This window comes from Bos mutus, chromosome 2, assembly GCF_027580195.1.
Source record: "Bos mutus isolate GX-2022 chromosome 2, NWIPB_WYAK_1.1, whole genome shotgun sequence".
Taxonomy (NCBI): domain Eukaryota; kingdom Metazoa; phylum Chordata; class Mammalia; order Artiodactyla; family Bovidae; genus Bos; species Bos mutus.
In genome coordinates, this window is record NC_091618.1 from 90,998,371 (window position 1) to 91,023,714 (window position 25,344).

General features: G+C 39.6%; 1 protein-coding gene across 5 annotated transcripts; it reads right to left on the bottom strand.

Annotated features, from left to right (window-relative positions):
- Positions 1-1,468: 1,468 nt before the first annotated feature.
- Positions 1,469-23,696, bottom strand: NMI (N-myc and STAT interactor). Of its 5 annotated transcripts, XM_070390257.1 has the most exons (9): positions 23,557-23,696; positions 23,213-23,433; positions 12,688-12,777; positions 11,837-11,932; positions 9,198-9,360; positions 5,632-5,738; positions 5,360-5,546; positions 2,621-2,727; positions 1,469-1,875 (listed from the first exon to the last, which is right to left on the bottom strand). In XM_070390257.1, exons 3-9 carry the CDS (start codon positions 12,769-12,771, stop codon positions 1,690-1,692), a joined length of 930 nt encoding a protein of 309 aa, XP_070246358.1. In that variant the 5' UTR covers positions 12,772-12,777; positions 23,213-23,433; positions 23,557-23,696; the 3' UTR covers positions 1,469-1,689. The 5 variants fall into 5 exon arrangements, with proteins under 5 accessions (XP_070246358.1, XP_070246365.1, XP_070246353.1 ...); XM_070390264.1 differs by lacking the exon at positions 23,213-23,433 and having other exon boundaries at positions 23,475-23,557; XM_070390252.1 differs by lacking the exon at positions 23,557-23,696 and having other exon boundaries at positions 23,281-23,544.
- Positions 23,697-25,344: the final 1,648 nt, after the last annotated feature.

Here is a 25,344-nt window from a genome sequence, read left to right on the forward strand (position 1 = left end):
AATCCATTAAACTGACTACTTTCATTATAAGTGTAAAAGAAAATTCCAGTATTTACAAGTTCAATTTGGAGGGGGAGTGTCTTGAAAGGAATCAGGGGACACTTGGCATTCTGGGTGAAAGTTCAAGAGAAAGACCACACTCAGCTCTGAGAAAGACTTTGGGACTGTGGGATGAAATGCTGGGCAAAGTGGAAAAGTATTGCTCTTGAATGCCGGAGTCCAGCTCCAGCAGCCAGGGAATCAGCCTGAAGAGATGAGCTGTGTCGGCAGAAAATGATGCAGCCTCTGACTCAAGGCGCAGGACTGCATGTTTATTTCAAGGATCAGGTCTTCTCTTATACTTTGACAAAAGCATTAGGTCAGAGGTTTTACATTTTCAGCTCCCCGATGGCACCCCACTCCAGTACTCTTGCCTGGAAAATCCCATGGACGGAGGAGCCTGGTAGGCTGCAGTCCATGGGGTCTCGAAGAGTCAGACATGACTGAGCGACTTCCCTTTCACTTTTCACTTTCATGCATTGGAGAAGGAAATGGCAACCCACTCCAGTGTTCTTGCCTGGAGAATCCCAGGGATGGGGGAGCCTGGTGGGCTGCCGTCTATGGGGTCACACAGAATCAGACACGACTGAAGTGACTTAGCGGCAGCAGCAGCATCCAGATTTATTGTCTCCTTGTTGCCCTTCAAACAGAGTTCCTGCTTCAGCGACTTGTTTACTTGTGATTACATCGTAACTCATGCTTATGTCTGGTCTGCATACCACATTCCTCAGTTTATTTCTTATCTTTCTAAATCCTGCCTGCCCCTAGTATCTTAAGCTCACTATCTCCTAAAAAGGCTTCTAGCTATTCTTAATTATTCCTAAACCCTAAGCTCAGCAAACTTCCTTTGCCATAAACATTCCCCTCACAAACAGGTCTCAGATAACAATCCTTCCCATGGTCTCAAGCTGCTGCCTACCTGCTCATCCTGGAACATTCTTTGTAAAGATCCTTGAACAAATGTCAATGGTTACTTTATAGATTATTTTTTGGGGCACAACTGCAGAAGGCTTTGTGCTTTCTCATGCTTCTCTCAAGAACAATAAGCACCTTAACATTCTTTCCAGCCAACTCAACAGAAGAAAGGAAAGAACAAGTCAGAATCACAAGACCTAACTCCTTCATCCTGGGACCGTGCCTGTGGGATGAGGAGAGGCAGTTAGGGCCATGCCTCCATTTTGTCAGTAATGCCTAACTCGGCTCCCGACACTTGAAGTTCCTTGAGAAGTCAGTAAAGTCTACAGAAATTACAAACTGCTAAATGCAACATTTCTTTGGGGAAATGTTAAGAGTCAAGTCTGCATGATGGTGGACCTAGAGCCAAAACAGACTGGAGCCCACAAGACTATTACAGAAGGAGCCAACGTGGCAGGCGGACAACTGGATGACTTGTGGTTTTTTTCAACAGACATGGCATCCAGCCACAAAATTTATGAACAAAACTTTTAATACAGTTACTGCATTTGTAAACATGCAGCACAGTTGAAAACAAAGAATTTAAAACCACAGAAATATATTTTGTATCTAAGAATAAACGAATACTAAAGAATTACATTTTTAATTTTTTTTAAGGAAAGGGACATTTATTTTTGTCAAGCACTGACAGGAAGTTGGGTTCAGAAGCTCTAACTTTCATAGGATTCCATGAGTCTATTCTTCAAAGTATGCTGTGTGAGGTTGCCCGAGGGAACATTTGACCACCTCGACTTCTCCACCTCCATTCTTCTCCCGCTGAAAGTGAATGCTAATGAAATCCTCTACAACTTCTTCATCCGTCGTCTGAAGGTCTTTCAGTCCAGTCAGAAGCACTGTCCTCTTAGATACTCCTGAAAATACCTAAGGAGGAAAATAGAAAAATAAAGGATAAATGGCAATTTTCTAAGAACTTTTAATTGCAAAACTTTACATTTTATAAGCTCTGCTCAATATTTTGGACACTACCCTAAGAGAGACAAGGGGCCTCAGGAAGATTTTTCAAGGAAGAGAATATCAGAGTTAGATGTGAGTTTCAGAAAGATAACTCTGGCAGAATTGTGACAAGTGGAGGAAAGGAAGGCCAACTCTATGGACAGAGAGACCAGTTAAAGAAGTAGTGAGAAGTGGAAGTGAAAAAACTGAGTGATTAAATGGATGTTGGAGGTGACGCTAAACCAAGAGTTAGGCATGAGTTCTAGTTTTCAGGATTGTAGACTAGGTAGATCATGATGACCTTTCAGGAACAGAAAAGATGACCTTTCTTTTAGGAACAGAAAAAAGCAGCAGTAAAGATAATGAATTCAGAGAAAATAAGAAGGGAAAACCATTTTTAATGCCCAATGATAGTAGATATATGAGAAAAATGTAGTTATGTCTTCACATACAAAAATATAGTGCCACAGTCAATTAAATAAGGTACAGTTTCACATTAAAAAGTATTCTTAAAATAGAAAAATTCATACTGTACCAAGCAGATATGAAGAGACTATTTTGATATCCCTCATAAATAAGATTCAAATGAAAACAGAATCATAACTTTTTATTTTTGTGGGGATGGGGAGTCAAGCAATTAGCTTCCAAAATGAAAGAAAAAAGATGACTTTACCTGAAACTTTTTCAAGTGTGTTTCTGTGTATGGAGAAACTGTAACTCTATGGCAGTTTTGATTTATATAAAGAGGATAGTCTTTCATTTTCAAAATCTTGTCAGCAACTAGAAATAAATTTTTAAAAATTATTTTCTTCTTTATTATAGACATTTTCTTCTTTATCATAAATATTTTTAACCAAAGGTAAAACTTCCTTCAAATAGAATGTTAAAGTAAACAGTGACTTGAGTGATTAATTTTTAAGAAACTCTGGCAGGAGGAGAAGGGGACAGCAGAGGATGAGATGGCTGGATGGCATCACCGACTCGATGGACATGAGTTTGGGTAAACTCCAGGAGTTGGGGATGGACAGGGAGGCCTGGTGTGCTGCGACTCATGGGGTCACAAAGAGTCAGACACGACTGAGCGACTGAACTGAACTGAACTGAAAGTCCCTTTTAAACAATTCACAGTACATAGTTTTGAAAAACATAAGACCAAATGATAACAAGACTTAGATAGCTCCATCTGTCTTAAACTATTAGTCAGTCAATGGACAGTGTGCTACAAAGGCCTCAGATAGACCCATCTTGAGCTACATAAAGTGGGATAACCATCTGCAAAAAGTAACCCAGCCACCCTAACAAAACACAGTATTTCCCAATCTTTCAAGAAGTATACATGAAAAATATGATTAGAATACTCTCTCTCTATCTTTAGGTGAGAGATTTATAGAAAATTACTATATTACTATGAGATATATAAAATTACTGTAACTGATACATGACATTCAGTAAACCTCTGTAATGATGTTAATCAAAGGTGGAGGGGTGCTGAATGTCATCCAGAAAACATGAATGCAAATTAAAAAAAATTCATCGGTTTTCTCCAACATAAAAAATAATCAGAATTATTTTTAGAAGCATTTTTCTCCTAGAGGGGAAACAGCTAATGTGTCAAGATTACATAAAGTTTAACAGAAACAGTTCTTAAGAATATCTGACCACTTCCTTTCTCCTCTCACCAGTCCACCTTGAATCAGCAATGTGGTACAGTGATTAAGAGTTCAGACCTTCGCTGGCGAGAACGTGGAGGAATTGGTACCCTGATACATTGCTGGTAGGAAGGCAATGGTGCAGTCACTGTGGAAAGCAGTATGGCAGTTCCTCAAACATTAAATATAGAATTACCATATTACCTAGCAATTCCAGAAAGATTTTGAAGAACATTCACCTAACCATAACTACATAACAGGACAAAGGGAGTTTGGAAATTTAAGGAAATGTCTCAATTTTTATTAAATTAATGTTCTTTATTATTTCAATTTTCTTTAAAAAGCATGTATTTTTTATTATGAAAAAACCGAATCAGGCAATGGCTTTTAATTGTATGGTTGGATTTCTATCATATGTAGTAAACCCAGGAGAAGCCCTAAGAACTAACCAGAGCAAGAGACTTTTTTTTATTGAAAATTACTTGACTTTGGACACAGTGAGGGAAGGAGAAGTTGGGAGGAATTGAGACAGTAGCACTGAAAATAAAATAGATATGTAAACTAGACAGCTAGTGGGAAGCTGCTGTATAACACAGGGAGCTCAACGTGGTGCTCTGTGACAGCCTGGGGGATGGGGTAGGGGACTGATGGGAGGTTCAAGAGGGAGGGGACATATGTATACTTATGGCTGATTCACATTGTTACATGGCAGAAGCCAACACAATATTGTAAAGCAATTATCCTCCAATTAAAAATAAATTAATAAAAAAGAAAGTCACTTGAACATATTAACAGAAGCAGCTGGAGAATCTTTTATTTTTAATCAAAATAATGTAAACCTCCCTAAGATGATTTTAAAAGTCCATTTCTACTGAAAAAGGGAACAGCTCTTCTCTCCAATACCCCCTTTTTCTTCCTGGAAACAATTCCCTCCATCTAAGAGACCCTTGTCAATGGTAAAAAGTGAGATGGAAGAGACAGTTTTATATATATACACATACATATAGATACATATGTGTGAAAGTGAAAGTCGCTCAGTCGTGTCCAACTCTTTGTGACCCCATGGACTCTATAGTCCATGGAATTCTCCAGGCCAGAATATTGGAGTGGGTAGCCTTTTCCTTCTCCAGGGGATCTTCCCGACCCAGGGATTGAACCCCGGTCTCCCGCACTGCGGGCAGATTCTTTACCATCTGACCCACTAGGGAAGCCCTACATGGTAAAGAAGCTGCCTGCAATGCGGGAGACTGGGATTCAATCCCTGGGTCGGGAAGATCCCCTGGAGAAGGTAAAGGCTAACCACCCCAGTATTCTTGACTGGAGAATTCCATGGACAGAGGAGCCTGGCGGGCTACAGTCCACGGAGTCGCAAAATTTCTCTGGCACGCACCCACTGTGTGATCTTGGGTAAGCTACTTATCTTACATATGTCTTAGCTGCCTCATCATTAAAATGAATATAACACCTATATTCAGAGTTGTGCTGTGGATCAGAGGAGATGTATGTATAAAACACCTGGCTCCATGCCTGGCGGGAGATAAGAAAGCACTAACACGGAGGGACTTGTTATTTCTAATCTTATTCTTAACAGTATTCAGGAAAATCATTTTCAGGACACTACCATTTTATAAGGTTAAAAAATCCCTGTTATTATGCTGCCTAATAATTCCAAGTAAAAGAAATAGAAAAAGAAATATTTTCAGACCTGGCAGAGCATAACTTAAACGCTAGAGTACTGTTTAACTCTCTCAGTGCCGGAATACCTCCACTTTCCACAAAGGTGATGAGGGCGCTCCGGGTCTGCTTGTTATACTCCACGTACTCCACTTCTCCGCCTCCGTTGCGAGACTTAGAGAAACTCAATTCTAGCTTGTCTCTCATCTGACTTTCTGGCAGTTCATCAGGAATGTCGGTAACGTTGATTTTCATTTTAGACACTCCTACGTGAACCTGGGAAATTGTTTCATGTTCAGGAATATGGATGAGAAGTGTCCGTGCTTAATAGCATTCTAAAAAGCTTTGATCACCATGTTACCTGGAATTTGACTCCTGAATTTAATGAAACTGGGTTGGCCGTGAGCATCACATTTTCATTCTGTACCTGCACATGATGGTATTCCATTCTGATCACATTTTGGGCAACTGAAAAATAATTTGGGAAGTATTAATTTCCAGTATTTCAATACATTTTTACACATTTGGCTTAACAAAAAATAATCCTGGAGAGTTTAACTTTTAATTTTTTTTTATTTTAAAAAAGTGTTTTTTTGGTGTTGTTTATTTTTGGTGATGCTGAGTTGCGGCGAGTGGGGCTTTCTCTCTAGTTGTGGCACATTGGCTCTAGAGTATGGGCTAGGTAGCTGTGGTGCACCATGGCATGTGGTGCCCCATGGCATGTGGGGATCTTAGTTTCCAGACTAGGGATCAAAACTGCATCCCCTGCATTAGCAGGCAGGTTGTTAACCACAGGACCACCAGGGAAGTCCCCAAATTTTCTCTAATTTTCAGGGATCTTATTTTTACATTTTTCTTAGGATTTCTAAATGATAATGGTGTTGCCACCAAACGAGGATATATTAATGTCGAAATACGTCAGCAAAAAGTTACAATGTAGAAATTCTCAAGTTTAAGAGACAAGCCTGATGATCCTTTAGAAATTCAGTACAGTCAACACCCCTCCTTTCCACTGCTGACAGAATTATCAGAGAATTCCCTCAGTACATTAAAGCACAGCCAGAAATTTCTTCCAGGTTGAGTAAGCTGGGAAGACTTTTGTAGATCAGTGTCATTCTGACAATTAATCTTTTTTATCATTTCTCACTTCTTCTTAATATGTTACAAGCACCATAGAAATAAATATTTGTTCTTATCTCTGTCTTTCCCAAAGATTACATATTAAAGACCACATAGACTTAAATACCAAAGAGTGAGTCTTCATTTTTTTTTGGATGGCAGGTCATATTTAACAAAGAATTCTACTTTCACTAAAACGCTCTTGAGATCATTCATTAAAAAGTCAATAGCCTTGGTATACTGATCACAAAACTATCAAATCTAATTTATCCATGCAAATAGGAAAGGGTCAGTAACATAATTTTGCCAAAAATCATTAAAATCTAACAGCAACTATATGTCAGTTTAAAATGCATGTATGTGTTTTTTTAAACTGTGTGACATGAGAGTTTATAACACTTTGTTGATATTGGAGCTGTTTATTCTAATATGTCATGAAGACAAAAGATGCCCAATCCTGGGCTTATAAACCTCTCATGTGTTTATGACAACCAGACAGCACACCACAGCCAGAAAAAGAGAGAAACAGGGCTGGAAAACAGGGCGTCGCCATGTGGGAATTCAGATGCCTCGTACCATCATATGACTCTATCACTTGAATTATAGAGTTTTTGTTGTTGTTAATGACAACAGGCAAATAACAGAGGAGGCCAACTATAAGTAATACTTAGATGATGACCTTTCCCTCCCAATCCCCACCTCTCCCTCGCCCCCCAAACCTCCAACATCTGGTGATCTGACACAGCTGAGAGGCACTACTTGTGTTTCAACCCTTGTGACTCTGACTGTCAAAAGGCAACTCCTGTTGATTTGTGTAGGAACCCAAAGTTGTCCCAGAGGAGCAGGACGTCAGAGTCATGCCAAGGGTGGAAGCAGTGACACAGCTATCTCTGAAGAGAATCTTAATCTCAGCATCCCCAGGTAATTTCTATGTGGGATCCCAACTTTCCAAAGCCTCACTTCCATCTTTCAGTTATATCCCAGTGACCACTGCCAACGGCCAACAGGGCTCTTGCCCTCACCCTCCATCCACAGCTACAGGGGTGGAGCCAGGGTGGACAAAGAGTGTGTGCATATAGTGACCTGCCAGCATGCCTTTCTATTTATTTTCAGGCTATAGTAACTAACCAGGCATCAGGAGACATGAGTTATAATCATAGACTCCCAGTAGCTGAGCACTGGAAAGGCTTGTGAAGACTATCTGATCCCACTCATCACTTGACAAACTTGAGAACAGAGGCCCAGACGGTGGCCTGCTCAGAGGAGTAGTGGTCCAGTAGAAAGGACAAGGCTACTTGGGGTTTGGTTCGCAGCTCGGCTGTTTACCACCTGCATGGACCCTATGCAAGCAAGCTCTTGTTTCCTTAACTGAAAAATTTCTAACATGGAGCAATAATGACAACTAACATTTATTAAGTGTTTCTTATGTATCAGACACTGTGCTAAGTATTTTTTCAACACTTCTTATTTAATATTCAAAGCAACCCCATGAGGTAGGCACTGTCACAAAGCCTGCCATAAAAACTTGAGATTTATAAAGAACCCAACCCAAACTACACTTCTATAAAGAGGCAAAGCTGGAGACTTCGCTGGCCGTCCAGTGGCTACAGCTCTTTGTTCCCAATGCAGGGAGCCCAGGGTCGGTTCCGGTCAGGAAACTAGATCCCATGTGCCACACTAAGACCTGGTGCAGTCAAACAAATAAATAAAATACTGGGACTTCTCTGGTGGTCCAGCGGTTAAGAATCTGCCTTCCAACGCAGGGGACATGGGTTGGACTCCCTGTTGGGGATCTAAGATCCCACATGCCACAGGGCAACTAAGCCTACGCACTGCAACAAAGATCCCAAGTGATGCAACTACGACCCGACGCAGTCAATAAATAAATAAAGTGCTGTTTTGTTTTGTTAAAAAAAAAAAAAAAGAGGCAAATCTGGCATTCAAAGCTAGATTCTCCTCATTAAGGTGTCCCCAGTTCTCAAGAGGGTTCCACACCATGGCAAACATCAGGTCCCACTCCAAGTCTTTGACTCCAGAGCTCTTTTCATTCTCATGCCTTGTGCTGCTGCTGCTGCTAAGTCGCTTCAGTTGTGTCCGACTCTGTGCGACCCCATAGTCGGAAGCCCACCAGGCTCCCCCGTCCTTGGGATTCTCCAGGCAAGAACACTGGAGTGGGTTGCCATTTCCCTCTCCAATGCATGAAAGTGAAAAGTGAAAGTGAAGTTGCTCAGTCGTATCCGACTCTTAGCGACCCCATGGACTGCAGCCTACCAGGCTCCTCCATCCATGGGATTTTCCAGGCAAGAGTACTGGAGTGGGGTGCCATTGCCTTCTCCCTCATGCCTTGTGCACTTAGGTAAATCACTTAAACATCTGTGAATCTGGTTTCTTAATGATGTAAATAGTATCTCTATCTTATTACTTTTACAGAGTCATGTGAGTATAAAATGAGATCATGTCTGTCAGAACTCTCTGCTTTGCTACCTTGAAACATTATTACTAGTATTATCATTTGCAGGTCGCAGGAGGAGTATAAAAATGCTGCTATTGGACATCACAACACGGGTTTGCTTTCTAGAGCGCTCATATTCTGCGCTAGTGATCATGTTCAAATCACTCAACATCTCAGAGTCTTGTTTTCTGGTCTGTAAAACAGGGATAATCATATCTACCTCAGGGCACCCCTGTGAGGATGAGACGAAATGATATAAAAATTCTAAAGCAATGGCCAAATATCTACAAAAACTCTTTGAAAGTCCCAGTGCTTTCTAAAGGTAACACGGTCAAGTTTTTGAACATTAGTCATACCTTCTTCTTTTTCAAAGGTAATAAGTGCTTGTCCTTTTTGCAGCTCATAAGGGACTTTTGAGCTCACTTGACATGAATAGGAGATATCTAAAAACTCGCTGTCACTCTCAGGATTCTCCACAGATGTGAACTTTATCTTTGTTTCAGGAATATCCTCATTAATCTAATTCAAACAGAAAGGTTTGATTAAAATCAACACAAGAAGTAACTTAAGTCCTTCCAATAATAATGTGATCGATCATCCAATAATTCATTTTCCACTGACATCAGAACCCCACAGAACACTGAGTGCCGTCTTATTTATTATCACTAGTAATTGCTTCTTCCCAGAAAAGTACTCAGTAATCTAGTCAAATGCTGATCCTTTAATATTATTTCACAGATGAAATTGTAAGTATATAGTCTCTCACTTTTTCTATTCAATCAATATTTAAACTGGTCAATATTGTGTGTTGTTCAGGTCTTAAGCCTACATCATTCCTGCAGAAAAGTATCTTCTAAACAACTATGCCAATAATAGGCTGTTTCACAAAGGAATCATTGCACAGTATCTTTGGTCTCCTTGCAAAGAGGTATGAAATAGACATGGGTGCATACTGCAGTTATTTTGACAGCAAACTCAGGTAATGTCATCCAAAGAGAAACTCCTAAATTCAGTTCAGTAACTTAAAATTTATCAAATTTAAATTCCCCCTTCCTCAACACCTGTCCATCAACTTTTTAACCATTCCCACAACTTAGGTTTAAAAAATGTGAAAGGACACCACTAGCAAGATTTGTAAAAAAAAAAAAAAAATCTGGAGGATAAAGTTAAGTGGTTATACTTAGGTGCTGAAAATCACTAGGATGAACAGGTCTTTGTTGTTTAGTCTCTAAGTCCTGTCTGACTCTTTTTGAAACCCCTTGGACTATAGCCCACCAGACTCCTCTGTCCAAGCAAGAATACTGGAGTAGGTTGTCATTTCCTTCTCCAGGGGATCTTTCTGATCCAGGGACCAAATTCATGTCTCCTGCGTTGGTAGGCAGATTCTTTACTACTGAGCTGCCAGGGAAACCCTGAACAGACAGTACAATCACACATAAAGGCACAAATGAGTCAGGCGTTTTCATTTCTATTTCTCATGGTCATTTTACATGTTGCAAGAAAAAGTGTTATCATGAAGAGATTAGAAAGAGCCAATGAGTCATTTGGTCTAATCTGACATTTATTCTACAATTTGACATGTCACTTTGGCAGAATTTCTGATTACCGTAAGTCTGATTTCAAAACAATCTGCAGTGTGAAAAGACAGTTTCCCAATAATGGAGAAATATCCAGTATACCCAGAATTGTCAAGAGCTTTCCCCAGTGAGAGTGAGAATGCCTGCTTCTAGTCCTGAGTGCACCATGGCAGGGAGCAATGCACTCAGGGTCCCTAGACCCCAGTTTTCAGTCCTCTGTGAAGCTGATCAACTGAGCTGGCTGGGTTCCCAAGGCCCTTTTGGGTTGTAGGATTAAGTGATTCTAGCTCCGGTCTAAAAATTATGAAGGATCTTAACAGAGACTTCTCTAAACCTCACAAACACAAGAAACCTCACTTTTGATATTTAACATTCTACCCCCAACTTCAGAAATAAAAAGTGATAATGCTTTAAGTATTTTAACAATCTGGGTTTTGATGAAGAAAAAAGGAGTGAGAGCTGTCTAATTCAAACAAAGGAAAAATTAAGAAACAATTTAAATGGTGAAAATACTCTTCCAATTTTTTTTAAAACTGTGAAACTCACTTAAATTATTACTTGGATGAGGAGAGCAATGAAAGAACTTAGAAGACCAAGAATTTGATCCAAAAGTGATTGATAATGACCATCATTGGGGGCTGTGTGTTGTATTAATGTATACATGAATATTAAAACATGCATTAGCATAAATGTGTGAGTGACTGAGTGTGTGAACTCGCTCAGTCGTGTCCGATTCTTCGCGACCCTATGGGCTGTAGCCCGCCAGGCTCCTCCGTCCATGGGATTCTCCAGGCAAGAATACTGGAGTAGGTTGCCATTTCCTTCTCCAGAGGATCTTGCGGACCCAGGGATTGAACTCAGGTCTCCCACAATGCGGGCAGACTCTTTACCATCTGAGCCACCAGGGAATCCCAGCATAAATGTACAGCAAGATGAAATTTTACAGAGAGATCACGCACCTGTGACCAGCAACCAGATCAATCATCAGAACAAGACGAACAACTCAGAAGCCCTCTGGGGTTCCCTTCCAGTTTCTACCTGCCTCTAACAGTAAACACCATACTAACTTCTAACACTGTGCTTTTGTGCTCTACTTAAGTCAAAGCATATGGTATGCCCTCTTTTTTCTTTTTTGGCTCAACACTGTGTCTATGAAATTCATCCATATTATTGCATATAGTTATTGCCTGTTCATTTTCATTGCTGTGCAGTATTCCATTATGTGAATACACCCCAATTTATAAATTCATTCTACTATGGAGGGAGAGTTGAGTGGTTTTCAGTTTGGAGCTGTTGCAAACAATGGTGACATGAATGATCATAATGTCTTAGAAATGACTTCTGTATCATTAAATTTCTTTTTCTGAAAAAAAATAGCATCTGTTAAAAATGAGATACAAAAATAATTAAAGGGGTACCTGGGAGGTCCTGGTGATCTCCTGTAACTCAGCTTCAAGTTTTTGGATCTCCTCCTTTAACTGAATATTTTCCTTTGTAATTTCACTAATTAATTTCTAAAAAATAAAATAACAGTCCAAATTTAAAGAGCCTCAACCTCATTTTCCAAATGAGTTAAAGAAGCAAAATTTCTCTCTCTGAACAAGGCAAAGAAAGAACATTAGATAGTCTCAGAATAAATATGATCACATGAATAAACATTTATATAATGTTATACATCATTATCTGTTGATTTTCCTACCACTGCCAATGATTATTATCTCTATCATACAAACAAGGAAACCACCTTTCGTGCTAGACCAAGGTCACAGAAATGTTTATAGTAGAGCAAGGATTGAGACCCATGGCTTCTGAATCTTAGCTCAGTGCTCTACCAACTCGTTCCTAGCTATTTGTGACTCCAACATGAATTTTAAATTGCACCATAATTGTGGACATATGTTAGTCTGGGGCAATTAAAGATTTTTTTTCCACAGTATAGCTTAGGTAGTTTAAAGCATAGCCTCCATTCCATCTTGGGTCTGATCATATAATTGTTAACAAAGCTCTTAACTTCTAGGTGCAAGTCAAAGAAATGAGAGGAAGTGAAAAAGCAGTTAATGTGAGTTGCGTAAGAGAAAGAATAGAAATGTGATTCTTCTTGTCAGTCTTGAATACTAGAAGTAAAAAAAAAAAAAAAAAAAAACTGAAAACCCTAATATCCTCCCAAATTCAAGCTAATGTTAGACAAAGACATATGAAACATGCCTCACTGCAAAACCAACAGATATAAGTCAATTTTTAATAGTACTCAGTAATTTTTCCTTTTTACCTGGTTTTGTTTATCTTTCATAATTTCTTCAGCTTGCTCACATTCCTTAAGAACTTGTTCTTTGTTATCTTCATCAGCTGCCATGACTCCCTAATTATTATAAAAAATAAATACTTCACAAACTAGTATAGCCACTATGGAGAAGTGTGTGGAGATTCCTTAAAAAACTGGAAATAGAACTGCCATAAGACCCAGTAATCCCACTGCTGGGCATACACACTGAGGAAACCAGAATTGAAAGAGACATGTATACTCCAGTGTTCATTGCAGCACTGTTTACAAAAGCCAGGACTTGGAAGCAACCTAGATGTCCCTCAGCAGACGAATGGATAAGAAAGCTGTGGTGCATATACACAATGGAGTATTACTCAGCTATTAAAAAGAATGCATTTTAATCAGTTCTAATGAGGTGGATGAAACTGGAGCCTATTATACAGAGTGAAGTAAGTCAGAAAGAAAAACATCAATACAGTACATTAACGCATATATATGGAATTTAGAAAGATGGTAACGATGACCCTATATGTGAGACAGCAAAAGAGACACAGATGTAAAGAACAGACTTTTGGACTCTGTGGGAGAAGGCGAGGGTGGGATGATTTGAGAGAATAGCATTGAAACATATATATTATCATATGTGAAACAGATCACCAGTCCAGGTTTGATGCATGAGACAGGGTGCTCAGGGCTGGTACACTGAGATGACCCTGAGGGATGGGATGGGGAGGGAGGTGGGAGGGGGGTTCAGGATGGGGAACACATGTTGATTCATGTGAATGTATGGCAAAAACCACCACAATCTCGTAAAGTAATTAGCCTCCAATTAAAATAAATAAATACTTCAAAAATGGTACATACACACAAAGTCAAGAAGAACAAATATCTTTTACCCTTTTATGGATAAATCATCTCTTCTTTGCTATATCTTTTCCCCCTACCACCAAAGTCTTTATTATCATGTGAATTATATTCAAACAAATTCTGTATTTAAAATAACTTTCACATCTATAAATATTTAAAAGGTTCTAAAAATCCTTTGCATTTCAATACCATAATAAAACAATAGGTATTAACATTCCTTTGTAGTTCTCATCTCAATCATGATATGACGCTCCATTTTTTTTTATGATTTTATTTTATTATTATTTTTTTTTTTAATTAAAAAAATTTCAGGTATACACATGCTCCCCATCCTGAACCCTCCTCCCTCCCCTCCCCCATACCATCCCCTGGGCCGTCCCAGCGCACCAGCCCCAAGCATCCAGCATCGTGCACTGAACCTGGACTGGCATCTCGTTTCATACATGACATTTCACATGTTTCAATGCCATTCTCCCAAATCTTCCCACCCTCTCTCTCTCCCACAGAGTCCATAAGACTGTTCTATACATCAGTGTCTCTTTTGCTGTCTCGTATATAGGGTTATCATTACCATCTTTCTAAATTCCATATATATGTTAGTATACTGTATTTATGTTTTTCCTTCTGGCTTACTTCACTCTGTATAATAGGCTCCAGTTTCATCCACCTCATTAGAACTGATTCAAATGTATTCTTTTTAATGGCTGAGTAATACTCCATTGTGTATATGTACCACAGCTTTCTTATCCATTCATCTGCTGATGGACATCTAGGTTGCTTCCATGTCCTGGCTATTATAAACACTGCTGCGAATGAACATTGGGGTACACGTGTCTCTTTCCTTCTGGTTTCTCAGTGTGTATGCCCAGCAGTGGGATTGCTGGATCATAAGGCAGTTCTATTTCCAGTTTTTAAGGAATCTCCACACTGTTCTCCATAGTGGCTGTACTAGTTTGCATTCCCACCAACAGTGTAAGAGGGTTCCCTTTTCTCCACACCCTCTCCAGCATTTATTATTTGTAGACTTTTGGATCGCAGCCATTCTGACTGGTGTGAAATGGTACCTCATAGTGGTTTTGATTTGCATTTCTCTGATAATGAGTGATGTTGAGCATCTTTTCATGTGTTTGTTAGCCATCTGTATGTCTTCTTTGGAGAAATGTCTATTTAGATCTTTGGCCCATTTTTTGATTGGGTCATTTATTTTTCTGGAGTTGAGCTGTAGGAGTTGCTTGTATATTTTTGAAATTAGTTGTTTGTCGGTTGCTTCATTTGCTATTATTTTCTCCCATTCTGAAGGCTGTCTTTTCACCTTGCTAATAGTTTCCTTTGATGTGCAGAAGCTTTTAAGTTTAATTAGGTCCAATTTGTTTATTTTTGCTTTTATTTCCAATATTCTGGGAGGTGGGTCATAGAGGATCTTGCTGTGATGTATGTCAGAGAGTGTTTTGCCTATGTTCTCCTCTAGGAGTTTTATAGTTTCTGGTCTTACGTTGAGATCTTTAATCCATTTTGAGTTTATTTTTGTATATGGTGTTAGAAAGTGTTCTAGTTTCATTCTTTTACAAGTGGTTGACCAGATTTCCCAGCACCACTTGTTAAAGAGATTGTCTTTAATCCACTGTATATTCTTGCCTCCTTTGTCAAAGATAAGGTGTCCATATGTGCGTGGATTTATCTCTGGGCTTTCTATTTTGTTCCATTGATCAATATTTCTGTCTTTGTGCCAGTACCATACTGTCTTGATAACTGTGGCTTTGTAGTAGAGCCTGAAGTCAGGTAGGTTGATTCCTCCAGTTCCATTCTTCTTTCTCAAGATCGCTTTGGCTATTCGAGGTTTTTTGTATTTCCATACAAATTGTGAAATTATTTGTTCTAGCTCTGTGAAGAATACTGTTGGTAGCTTGATAGGGATTGCATTGAATCTATAAATTGCTTTGGGTAGTATACTCATTTTCACTATATTGATTCTTCCAATCCATGAACATGGTATATTTCTCCATCTATTAGTGTCCTCTTTGATTTCTTTCACCAGTGTTTTATAGTTTTCTATATATAGGTCTTTAGTTTCTTTAGGTAGATATATTCCTAAGTATTTTATTCTTTTCATTGCAATGGTGAATGGAATTGTTTCCTCTACATAGAAAACCCTAAAGACTCCACCAGAAAATTACTAGAACTAATCAATGATTATAGTAAAGTTGCAGGATATAAAATCAACACACAGAAATCCCTTGCATTCCTATACACTAATAATGAGAAAACAGAAAGAGAAATTAAGGAAACAATTCCATTCACCATTGCGACGCTCCATTTTAAAAGACTATTATTTCAGTCCTCTAGACTTTTTCCAAAGGCTTTAATTTAAATATTTAATTCTCCTTATTATACTCCAAGAATGTAACAGAGTGAAAATATCTCCAAACACCTTTCCTCTATGATAACAGAGGTTTTCATAAAACTTCCCCTGAGTTCATACACTTGAACATGAAAAAAAAAATTCATATTTATTGCTAAAAATCTCTGATTAAAATGGCATTGTCTTCAAATATGAATATAGGCAACAGGTCACATGGTATTTGCAACACCCGTGACAAAAGTCACCAGGGCATGTGCCTCAATTACTGAAGCCCTTGTGCCCTAGAGTCCATGCTCTGCAGCAAGAGAACCCAGCACAATGAGAAGCCCAAGCCCTGCAACTAGAGTAGCCCTCCCTCACCACACCCAGAGAAAAGCCCTCACAGCAACGAAGACCCAGCGAAGATCATAATAATACAGTCTTATAATCAACTGTAGTATACCGGTAAAGTAGAAAGTGAAGTAAAGTGTTGGTCGCTCAGTGTCCGACTCTGCGACCCCATGGACTGTAGCCCACCAGGCTCCTCTATCCATGGGATTCTCAGGCAAGAATACTGGAGTGAGTTGCCATGCCCTTCTCCAGGAGATCTTCCTGACCTAAGGATCGAACCCCAGCCTCTTGGGTCTCCTGCATTGGCAGGCAGGTTCTTTACCACTAGCGCCACCTGGGAAGGTATCAGTATACTGGTATACATTACTAAATTAAAAATTTGCTTTTTAAATAACACTGATAATCATATTTCAATATAATTGGTTTCCTATATAATTCTCTGTATTTTCTTTTAGACTGCTTAAAATACTTTTTGAGAAAAGCTCATAGGCTTTATCAGACTGGCATCAAAAGAGTAAAAAGTCTTGCCTGCATATGAATTTACCTAAATGAGGAAGTCCCAGATCAAACATGACACAAGGAATATCACAACTATTTTTACTGTTTTAGAAGCATATTAATAATGTGTCTATCAACACAATCTTCCAAGATTTCAACTGACTAAATTCTCACTATTCCTATAGAACAAACAGAAAAGACAGGTATTCCTCTTTAAAAATACAATAGAAGATTAGCAAAAAATTAATTATGGCTTAGTTTACTCAGTGTGAACCCAAGCAGTGTCCAAAAAATGGGTCATATGGTAATTCTACTTTCAATTTTTTGAGGATTTTCCATAACTATTTCCCATAGTGAATGCACCAATTTACACATTCACATCAGGAGTGCACAAGGGTTCCCTTTTCTCCACATCCTCATAGCATTTGTTAACTCTTGTCTTTTTGATGATGGCCATTCCAATAGATGTAAGGTGTTATCTCACTGGGATTTCAATTTACCTTGCACTAGTGATTAGTAATGTTGAGCATCTTTTCATGTTCCTATAGATCTATCATATACCTTCTTTGGAGAAATGTCTTTTTAAGTCCTTTTGCCCAGTTTTTAATTGAGTTATTTTATATTTTGGTATTGAGTTTCATGAGTTCTTTATATATTTTGGATATTAACCCCTTATCAGATATACTGTAGCTTCCCCTGTGGCTCAGCAGGTAAAGAATCCACCTGCAATGCAGGAGATGCAGGAGACACAGTTTTGATCCCTGATCAAAACAGTCCCTTGGAGAAGGAAATGGCAGCCCACTCCAATGGACTGGATTTTCCTGCCTGGAAAATTCCATGCACGGAGGAGCCTGGCGGGCTACAGTCAAAAGGGTGGCCAAGAGTCTGACATGAAAGCACTGTACATATACATACATCAGATACATGGTTTGGAAATATTTTTTCCCATTCCATAGGCTGTCTTTTTACATTGTTTATGGTTTCTTTTACTGCACAGAAGCTGTTTAGTTTAATATGGTCCTGTAACTTCACAACTTCACTTCTGGAAATATACCCAAAGGAAAAGAAAATCCTAACTTGAAAAGACTTCTGTATCCCCCGTTCATTGCAGCATTATTTATAATAGCCAAGACATGGAAACAACCTACGTGTCCATTAGTGGATGAATGAATAAACAAAGTGTTGTGTGTATGTGTGTCTCTATATATATATATATATATATAGTGATTATATACATTGTGATATTATTCAGCCATAAAAAAATGAGGAAATTCTACCATTTGCAACAACATGGATGGACCTTGAAGGCATGATGTTAAGTCAGACAGAAAAAGACAAATATTGTATGATCTCATATATAGAGTCTAAAAAAAAAAAAAAAAAAACCAAATAAAACTCATAGAAGAAAAAGACCAGATTTGTGCTTACCAGAGGTAGAGGGTGGTATGGAGGGTGATTTGGAGGAAAGTGGTCAAAAGCTACAAACTTCCAGTTATAAGATAAATAAGTAGTAGGTATGTAATGTACATCATGATGACTGTAGCTAACACTGCTATGATACATAAGGAAGTTGTTAAGAGAGTAAATCCTGAGTTCTTATCACAAGGAGAAATTTTTTTCTGTCTTTTTTTTTATTGTATCTATATTACAAGATGGATGTTAGCAGAACCTAATACGGTAATCATTTCATAATATGTGTGAGTCAAGCCATCATGCTATAAACTTGTACAGTGGTGTATGTCAATTATTTTTCAGTAACACCAGAAAAAGAAAAAAAGAAGCATCAGCAGTCATGAAGCACCTAGATCTTGGCTTCTAATCTATTTTCCAATGAAAGGATCTCCTTTGAGCAAAAAGGAGCCCTCAAAATGGCAGGAATACACAAGATGAGCACAGAGGCTCCCAGTGGCCAAAGGTACATAAACATGATTTATCAAGTAAGTAAAAATGTGGAGGACAATAGGAGCCAGGTTCTTCATTGTCAGAGAAGGTGACTGTAAATATGGAAAGGGAGAAAAATAGAATTAATGCTATGAAATGGAACTGGAGATATCAGTATAACCTCATGATTTCTGATGGATTGATAGGAAAATACAGAAATTTAAATATAGGTATAAGTGTGCATACATGTGATATTTCCCAGTTCTGTCTGCTAAAAGGGCCTGGAAACAAAGACAATAGCAATGAGCACATTTAGCATCCAGAAATTGGTTTCTAATACCATTCTCAGCTACCAGGAACCAAGGCTATTCAGAGAAATGGCCGTTTCTAGAACTGGGACAGGAAAGGTATAAGACAAGCATCTTATGATGCCAGAAAGCAAAAAGTGCTCAAAGAATGATGAGAATATGTCACAAGAACGGAGTCCAGCTTGAGGGGGTTCTTACTGGAAAAATTTGGGTAAATTGATTAAGCATAGAGATAAATGACAGTAATAATTAAATCCACTTAGTACTAAAACAGATAGATTGATATTTTCATGAAAAAAGGACCATTTAAGTAGCTTAAAATACTTGCCCACAAGTACTGCTAACCAAATTCAAGTGCAATCTCAATCACTTAGGTGTTTTGAGTACTCACCAGTTCTGGCACTCACCAGCTCTGCAGGAGATCAACAACTTCAGTAGGGGTAACTATCAGCATGCCCTTTTGCACTGAACATATCAAGCTGATTTTCAAGAATATAAGCACCACAAGGGCAGTGATTTTTGTTTTGTTCTCAAAAGTATGCCCTACTTCATCCAGAACGATACTGGAACAGTACCAAAAGAATGCTAGGAACATAGTTTGTACTCAAGAAATGATATCTTTAAATTGTGTTAAAGTTTCCTTACACTAAGCAACCTGTTCTTGAACTTCACATAAGTAGAATAATTTAGCATGTATCCTTTTATATGTGCTAAAGTTTTAAACTCAACATGTTTTGGGGATTTGTTCATGTTATTGCATGTATTAGTAGCTTATCCCTTTTTATTGCTGTGTAGTATTCCTTGCATGGATAGTTCACACTTGGTTTATCCATTCTCCTGGTGGTGGGTATTTGGTTGTTTTCAGTTTGGGCGTCACTATGAAGAAAGCTTCTTAAAGCAAAACAATAACAAAAGAAATACTTCCCAAAAAAACACTTATTAATTTCAAAGGGGAACGGAGTAAATTTTAGTGAAGAAGCCAGGCAGACGCCACTATAATGAAGTAGTCAAAGTAAATAATGAGATACATCCAAATTATCTGACATATGATAGGCCCACCAAGAACACAGCAAGACTTCTGTGATATTCCTGCCAAAGATGCATCAGCTGAATCTAAGAATGAGGAAACAGGAAACACACTGACCTGTTCTCTTCAAAAGTGTTAAGCACATGAAAGCCAAGTAAAGACTGAGAAACTGTCCCAGACAGGAGGCTAAAGATACATCGTAACTAAACACCAGGCATAATTCTTAACTCTGTTTGCTATACACTATGTAACAGGGACAACTGGCAAAATTCAAACTAGATTGAAGGATTAGATGGCATTAATGTACCTATATTAATTTTCTGATCTTGATCGCTGTATTGTAGTTATGTAAAGAACACCTTTTCTTTTTCTTTTCTTACAGGAAATAAATACTCAAGACTTCCAGGTTAATGGGTCATGATACCTACACTCAAATAACTCAAGAAAAAGAAAAGTTGTTACTTGTAACTTTTCTGTAAGTTTGAAAGGGTTCAAAAAAAATTTTTTAAGATACATATTAGTAGTTGTTACTGCATCAACAACTGCAGAGTCTTTACAACCGTATTCATCCCAGATCTTACACAATTTAACCCCAACTAGTCTTTCATGCATTGGAGAAGGAAATGGCAACCCACTCCAGTGTTCTTGCCTGGAGAATCCCAGGGATGGGGGAGCCTGGTGGGCTGCCGTCTATGGGGTTGCACAGAGTTGGACACGACTGAAGTGACAGCAGCAGCAGTCTAACTAGAAGACTAGAAGAAGGTAGAAGCAATGGCACCCCACTCCAGTACTCTTCCCTGGAAAATCCCATGGATGGAGGAGCCTGGTAGGCTGTAGTCCATGGGGTCGCTAAGAGTCGGGCACGACTGAGCGACTTCACTTTCACTTTTCACTTTCATGCACTGGAGAGGGAAATGGCAACCCACTCCAGTATTCTTGCCTGGAGAATCCCAGGGACAGAGGAGCCTACTGGGCTGCCGTGTATGGGGTCGAACAGAGTCGGACACGACTGAAGCGACTTAGCAGTAGCAGTCCTACTTTGGCCACCTCATGCAAAGAGTTGATTCATTGGAAAAGACTCTGATGCTGGGAGGGACTGGGGGCAGGAGAAGGGGACGACGGAGGATGAGATGGCTGGATGGCACCACCGGCTCAATGGACGTGAATTTGAGTGAACTCCGGAGTTGGTGATGGACAGGGAGGCCTGGCGTGCTGCAGTTCATGGGGTCGCAAAGAGTCAGACATGACAGAGCGACTGAAGTGAACTGAACTGAGTCTTATTTAGACAACTCCTGGACCAGGTTCCTTAACCATACTGAACAATCTAAGGGTTTCTCTTCTCCCTCATGTCCCTCAATGTCACATCCTCCCTCCCCTGCCAACCTTAATTTCCACTTAGTGAAATCCTACTGTTCTTCAATGTCCATCCCAAATCCCCCCCTCCCCACCCAAGTTCTTGAAGTCGTTTCTGATTCCCCCAGATGATGTTACTTCTCCCCCATCACCTCTTTTGGGGAGCTTTATTTGTGTACTTGTGTCATTTTCCATGGCAAGATGGTCATGACCTTGAGGCCAGGGACTACATTCCCTCTTCCTTGTATCCATTCAGAGAGCGAGTTCACATACTGAAAACACTTAATGTTTATAGGACTGCCTGGTATCTTGACTCAGGTATTTGCTCAGCCCCGGACACCTGGGGCATGCAGTGTTCTATGCAATGTTCTCATTACATTTCCAGAAAGCAGAAACTGCAACGTTCTTTAACTGCTTTTTTAAGTCTATTCTTAAATGCTTGTAATAAAAGCTCTCCATAATACATTTAACTCATATAAATGGTCTACTACATCATATTCCCAGAACTTGTTACAGCATATCTAGTATCTGGATACTTTCCCTCCTTGACGAATGGGATGTATAGTAATAGCTTTCCTTTTATGCACTCAAAGGTAGGCAAAATAATGGCCCTTTTAAAGAGGTCCACATCCTAGCCCCCATAGTCTGTGAAAATGTTGGGTTATGCTGCAAAGGAGAACTAAGGTTATAGACTGAATTAAGGTTGCTAATTTACAGCTGACTTTATAATATAAAGCTCTTCCTGGATTATTGGTGGGGAAAAATGTAATCACCGGGGTCCTTCTTCAAAGTGAAAGAGGAAGGCAGAAGAGCAGAATCAGAGTGAGACGTGACAAGGGAAAAATAGTCAGAGAGATGCAATGCTGTTGGTTTTGAAGATGGAGAAAGGGCACCACTGAGCCAAAGGAGATGAGCAATCTATAGAAGCAGAAAAGACGAGAAAACAGGTTCACACCACTAGTCTCCAGAAAGGCAGGCAGAGCAGCTGACACCTTGATTTTAACCTAGCGACGCCCACCCAGACTTATACTGAATTTTTTTTTTTTTTTTTTTTTGGTGGTAATTTGGCCAGGTTGCAGGGCATGTAGGACCTTAGCTCCTCAACCAGAGATCAAACCCACGACCTCTGGAATGGAAACACAAAGTCTAACCACTGGACAGCCAGGGAAATCCCCCATACATAATTTTAAGATAAATCTGTAGCTTTTAAGGTTTTACTGAGTCCATGGTAATTTATTATGGCAGCAAATGAAAAAAACAGTACAAATCACCTCCACCTGTTCACCACCTATTTCCCTAACATATTCACTGTGGTGCCAGGACTGATAGAGGCAAAGCTTCCCTTACGCATGCCTGGCAGCAAAAACAAGGAAATGAGGCAAAGGCAGGAAAAAAGGAGGTGGAGATGCAGACACGATTGCTTCTTGTTGTTTTTTACCTTATGTATGCCGCATAGATAGGGGAACACCACATTCTGTTTTGGATGTCTCTTTAAATAAAATCCCTGTATGTTCTGAAAAATCAGGTACGACTGCCAAACCCTGCGCCTGCCAAGAGACTAAATCTCCCTAAGGAATCTGTTTTCCTAAGAACTTTCTCCAGAGACACTACAGAAACGGTGGGGAAACACAAACCATTTTAAGTTTCAATTTCCTAAATGAAGCAAAGCAAAGGAGACGGGGTCAGAGGCCTGGACTGCAGGCAGAAAGCCCCGCGGGCAGGGGGCAGCCGCGCCCCCTCGGCGGCTAGGTGGTCCCCACGACCTCGGCAGCGGGCAGCGACGGAGGGCGGCGCAGGGGAGGAGGGCGCAGAGCCAACGACCCCCCCACTCTCCGCCAGGCGTCCCCACCAACCCTCAACCCTCCCGGAGGTCCCCGGCCCCGCGGAGCCCGCCTTGTCGCCACTCACGGCCTCTCCAGCCCGGGCCCACTAGGAGCAGGAACGGCAGCGCGGGAAGGGGTCGCCCACTCACGCGCCTCGGCCGGCCGAGCGCCGCGCCCAGGTTCCCGGAAACCTCGCTGGCAGCGCGGGTAGTCGCTGGAACCCTCGGGGCCTGGCTGGGGCTCCCTTGTCCGGAAGCGCCTTCAGCCTTTTTCAAATGGATGGCTCGCGGATCAACAGTTTGCTTCCTTTTAAAAAAAAAAAAGAAAGAATAAAAGAAGAAAACTACCAAAGGATGAGTTTCTTTCAGTCTAGTCACTGGTCGAATACCAAACCGGGTTCTCCAATGATTAGTCACCAACAAGTTATACCTATTTTCACTTTCGATTTTTAAAATGTGTTGGTTTTGTTTTTGTTTGGAGGAAATCTACTCCCAAAGTATTCCTGAAGTTTCCATAAACACTCATTTTAGGACATGTTTTAAAAATCACTCCTTCGGACTTGTATCCCAGGACGTGTTCTTGGAAAAATGGACAGAAACCAAATAAAGCCAAGTGGCAGTCTCTCTTCAGACAGTAACTCTCACTGTAATCTGTTGGTCACTATAACCTTAATCCACAAATCCTCGCAGCCAGCACAAGGTCTACTTTTGTGTGTTTCTTTTGTAACTTCGCAGGAAATTGGAAAAGTGTGGTGTTCAGCTGATTTCTGTGATCCATGTCCCTTGAAACTTTTCTTATAATCTTTGGCATTATTGTGAAGCTTGTAAACAAATATTTCACTAGGTGTGATCTTTTTCTTTGAAATGGAAAACATCTGGTTTATTTCGAAAATGGCAGTGTTTCTGAATCCTACATAGAGAACCACCCCACAGCTGCACTTACTGTAAATAGGTCAGGGAGCTGATGCATGAAAATAACTTCTAGACAGAAATTCCAGTTGATAGGGCTGTATAGTCATATGTAAAACTGACATATTATCTGATAAAAGATTAACCAAAATCAAATTCCTTTATATCAAGAATATTGATGGCAATCTAGTTTGCGTTGGGCTTCCTAACTGAAAAAAATAAAGTGGTGTGTAGACACTTGTGCTACCCAGTCAAAAGAGCAACAAAATGCTACTTGATACAGCTTGAGAATTACCTCTGGTCCCCCTTAGAATTTTATTTTTTATTTTATTTTTGGCTGCACTGTGAAGCTTGTGGGATATGAGTTCCCTGACCAGGAATTGAACATGGGACCACAGCCGTGAAAGCACCGAGTCCTAACCCCTGAACCACCAGGAAAATTCCATCCCTTAAAATTTTAGAGAACACGAACTCTAGAAATTTAGTTCAAACCTCATTTCTTCTTTTATCTTATTTTTGTTTTTATAAGAAGATACTAAGCAACAGGACCGTGAACACAATGGGACTCATCTAAAATTGACTCCAATATTGTTAAAAGACAAAGGATACAGATAGGAGAGAAGCCATTGGGCCACCCACATGCTGAAGCTGAGCCATGTGTAACAGTCTGAACTCAACTCAGCTTCAGATTCAAAACTCGGCAAAGCACTGAGGTTCTGAAGATAAATAGATCCCAGATATATTATTGTTAATAGTCTTAATTGCAAAGATCTACTGAGAACATCTAAGCATTTTATAAACCTTTTCTGATTTGCCAACAGCAATACGAAATAAGTATTATCCCCATTTTGCAGATGAGGAAACTGAGCATGCTGATCCAAATGTAGGCAATGAATCCATGATGACATTAATATCTTTCTCTATTCTCAATCATGAAATCAAACTCTATGTTGTGTTCTATAGGGCATGAAAAAAGAAGGAATTCTATGGGCACATATGATTAGGAAATCCTGCATACTGGATTTACACTTGGGAGGTTCACCATGCACATCCACACATTAAGAGCTTTGAGAAATATTGCAGGGAAAAATTAAAGCATACATTTAAATTTTTAACTTTATTTAATCTTGAATTTATCAAACTAACTTGACCTTTAAATTCTTTTTTATTTTTCAGGAAACAGCTATTTAAATCTTGAAAAGTTTCTAGTGGGGCAATTTGAACTATGCTTTACTAATGATGGGGTCCCGGACTTGATTCCTCAAAATATGGCACCTTGGATATCGACTATTTTAAGTGGAAGGAGTTT

What these genes read in the sequence shown, in the direction of transcription:
- NMI (XM_070390257.1), bottom strand. Translation starts at nt 12,771, where the DNA reads ATGGCAGCTGATGAAGATAACAAAGAACAAGTTCTTAAGGAATGTGAG. An exon ending in TACCTTTGAAAAAGAAGAAG is followed by an intron (nt 5,739 to 9,197) that starts GTATGACTAATG and finishes ATTATTTTTCAG; the next exon opens with TTGCCCAAAATGTGATCAGA. An exon ending in CACCTTTGTGGAAAGTGGAG is followed by an intron (nt 2,728 to 5,359) that starts GTATTCCGGCAC and finishes ATTTATTTCTAG; the next exon opens with TTGCTGACAAGATTTTGAAA.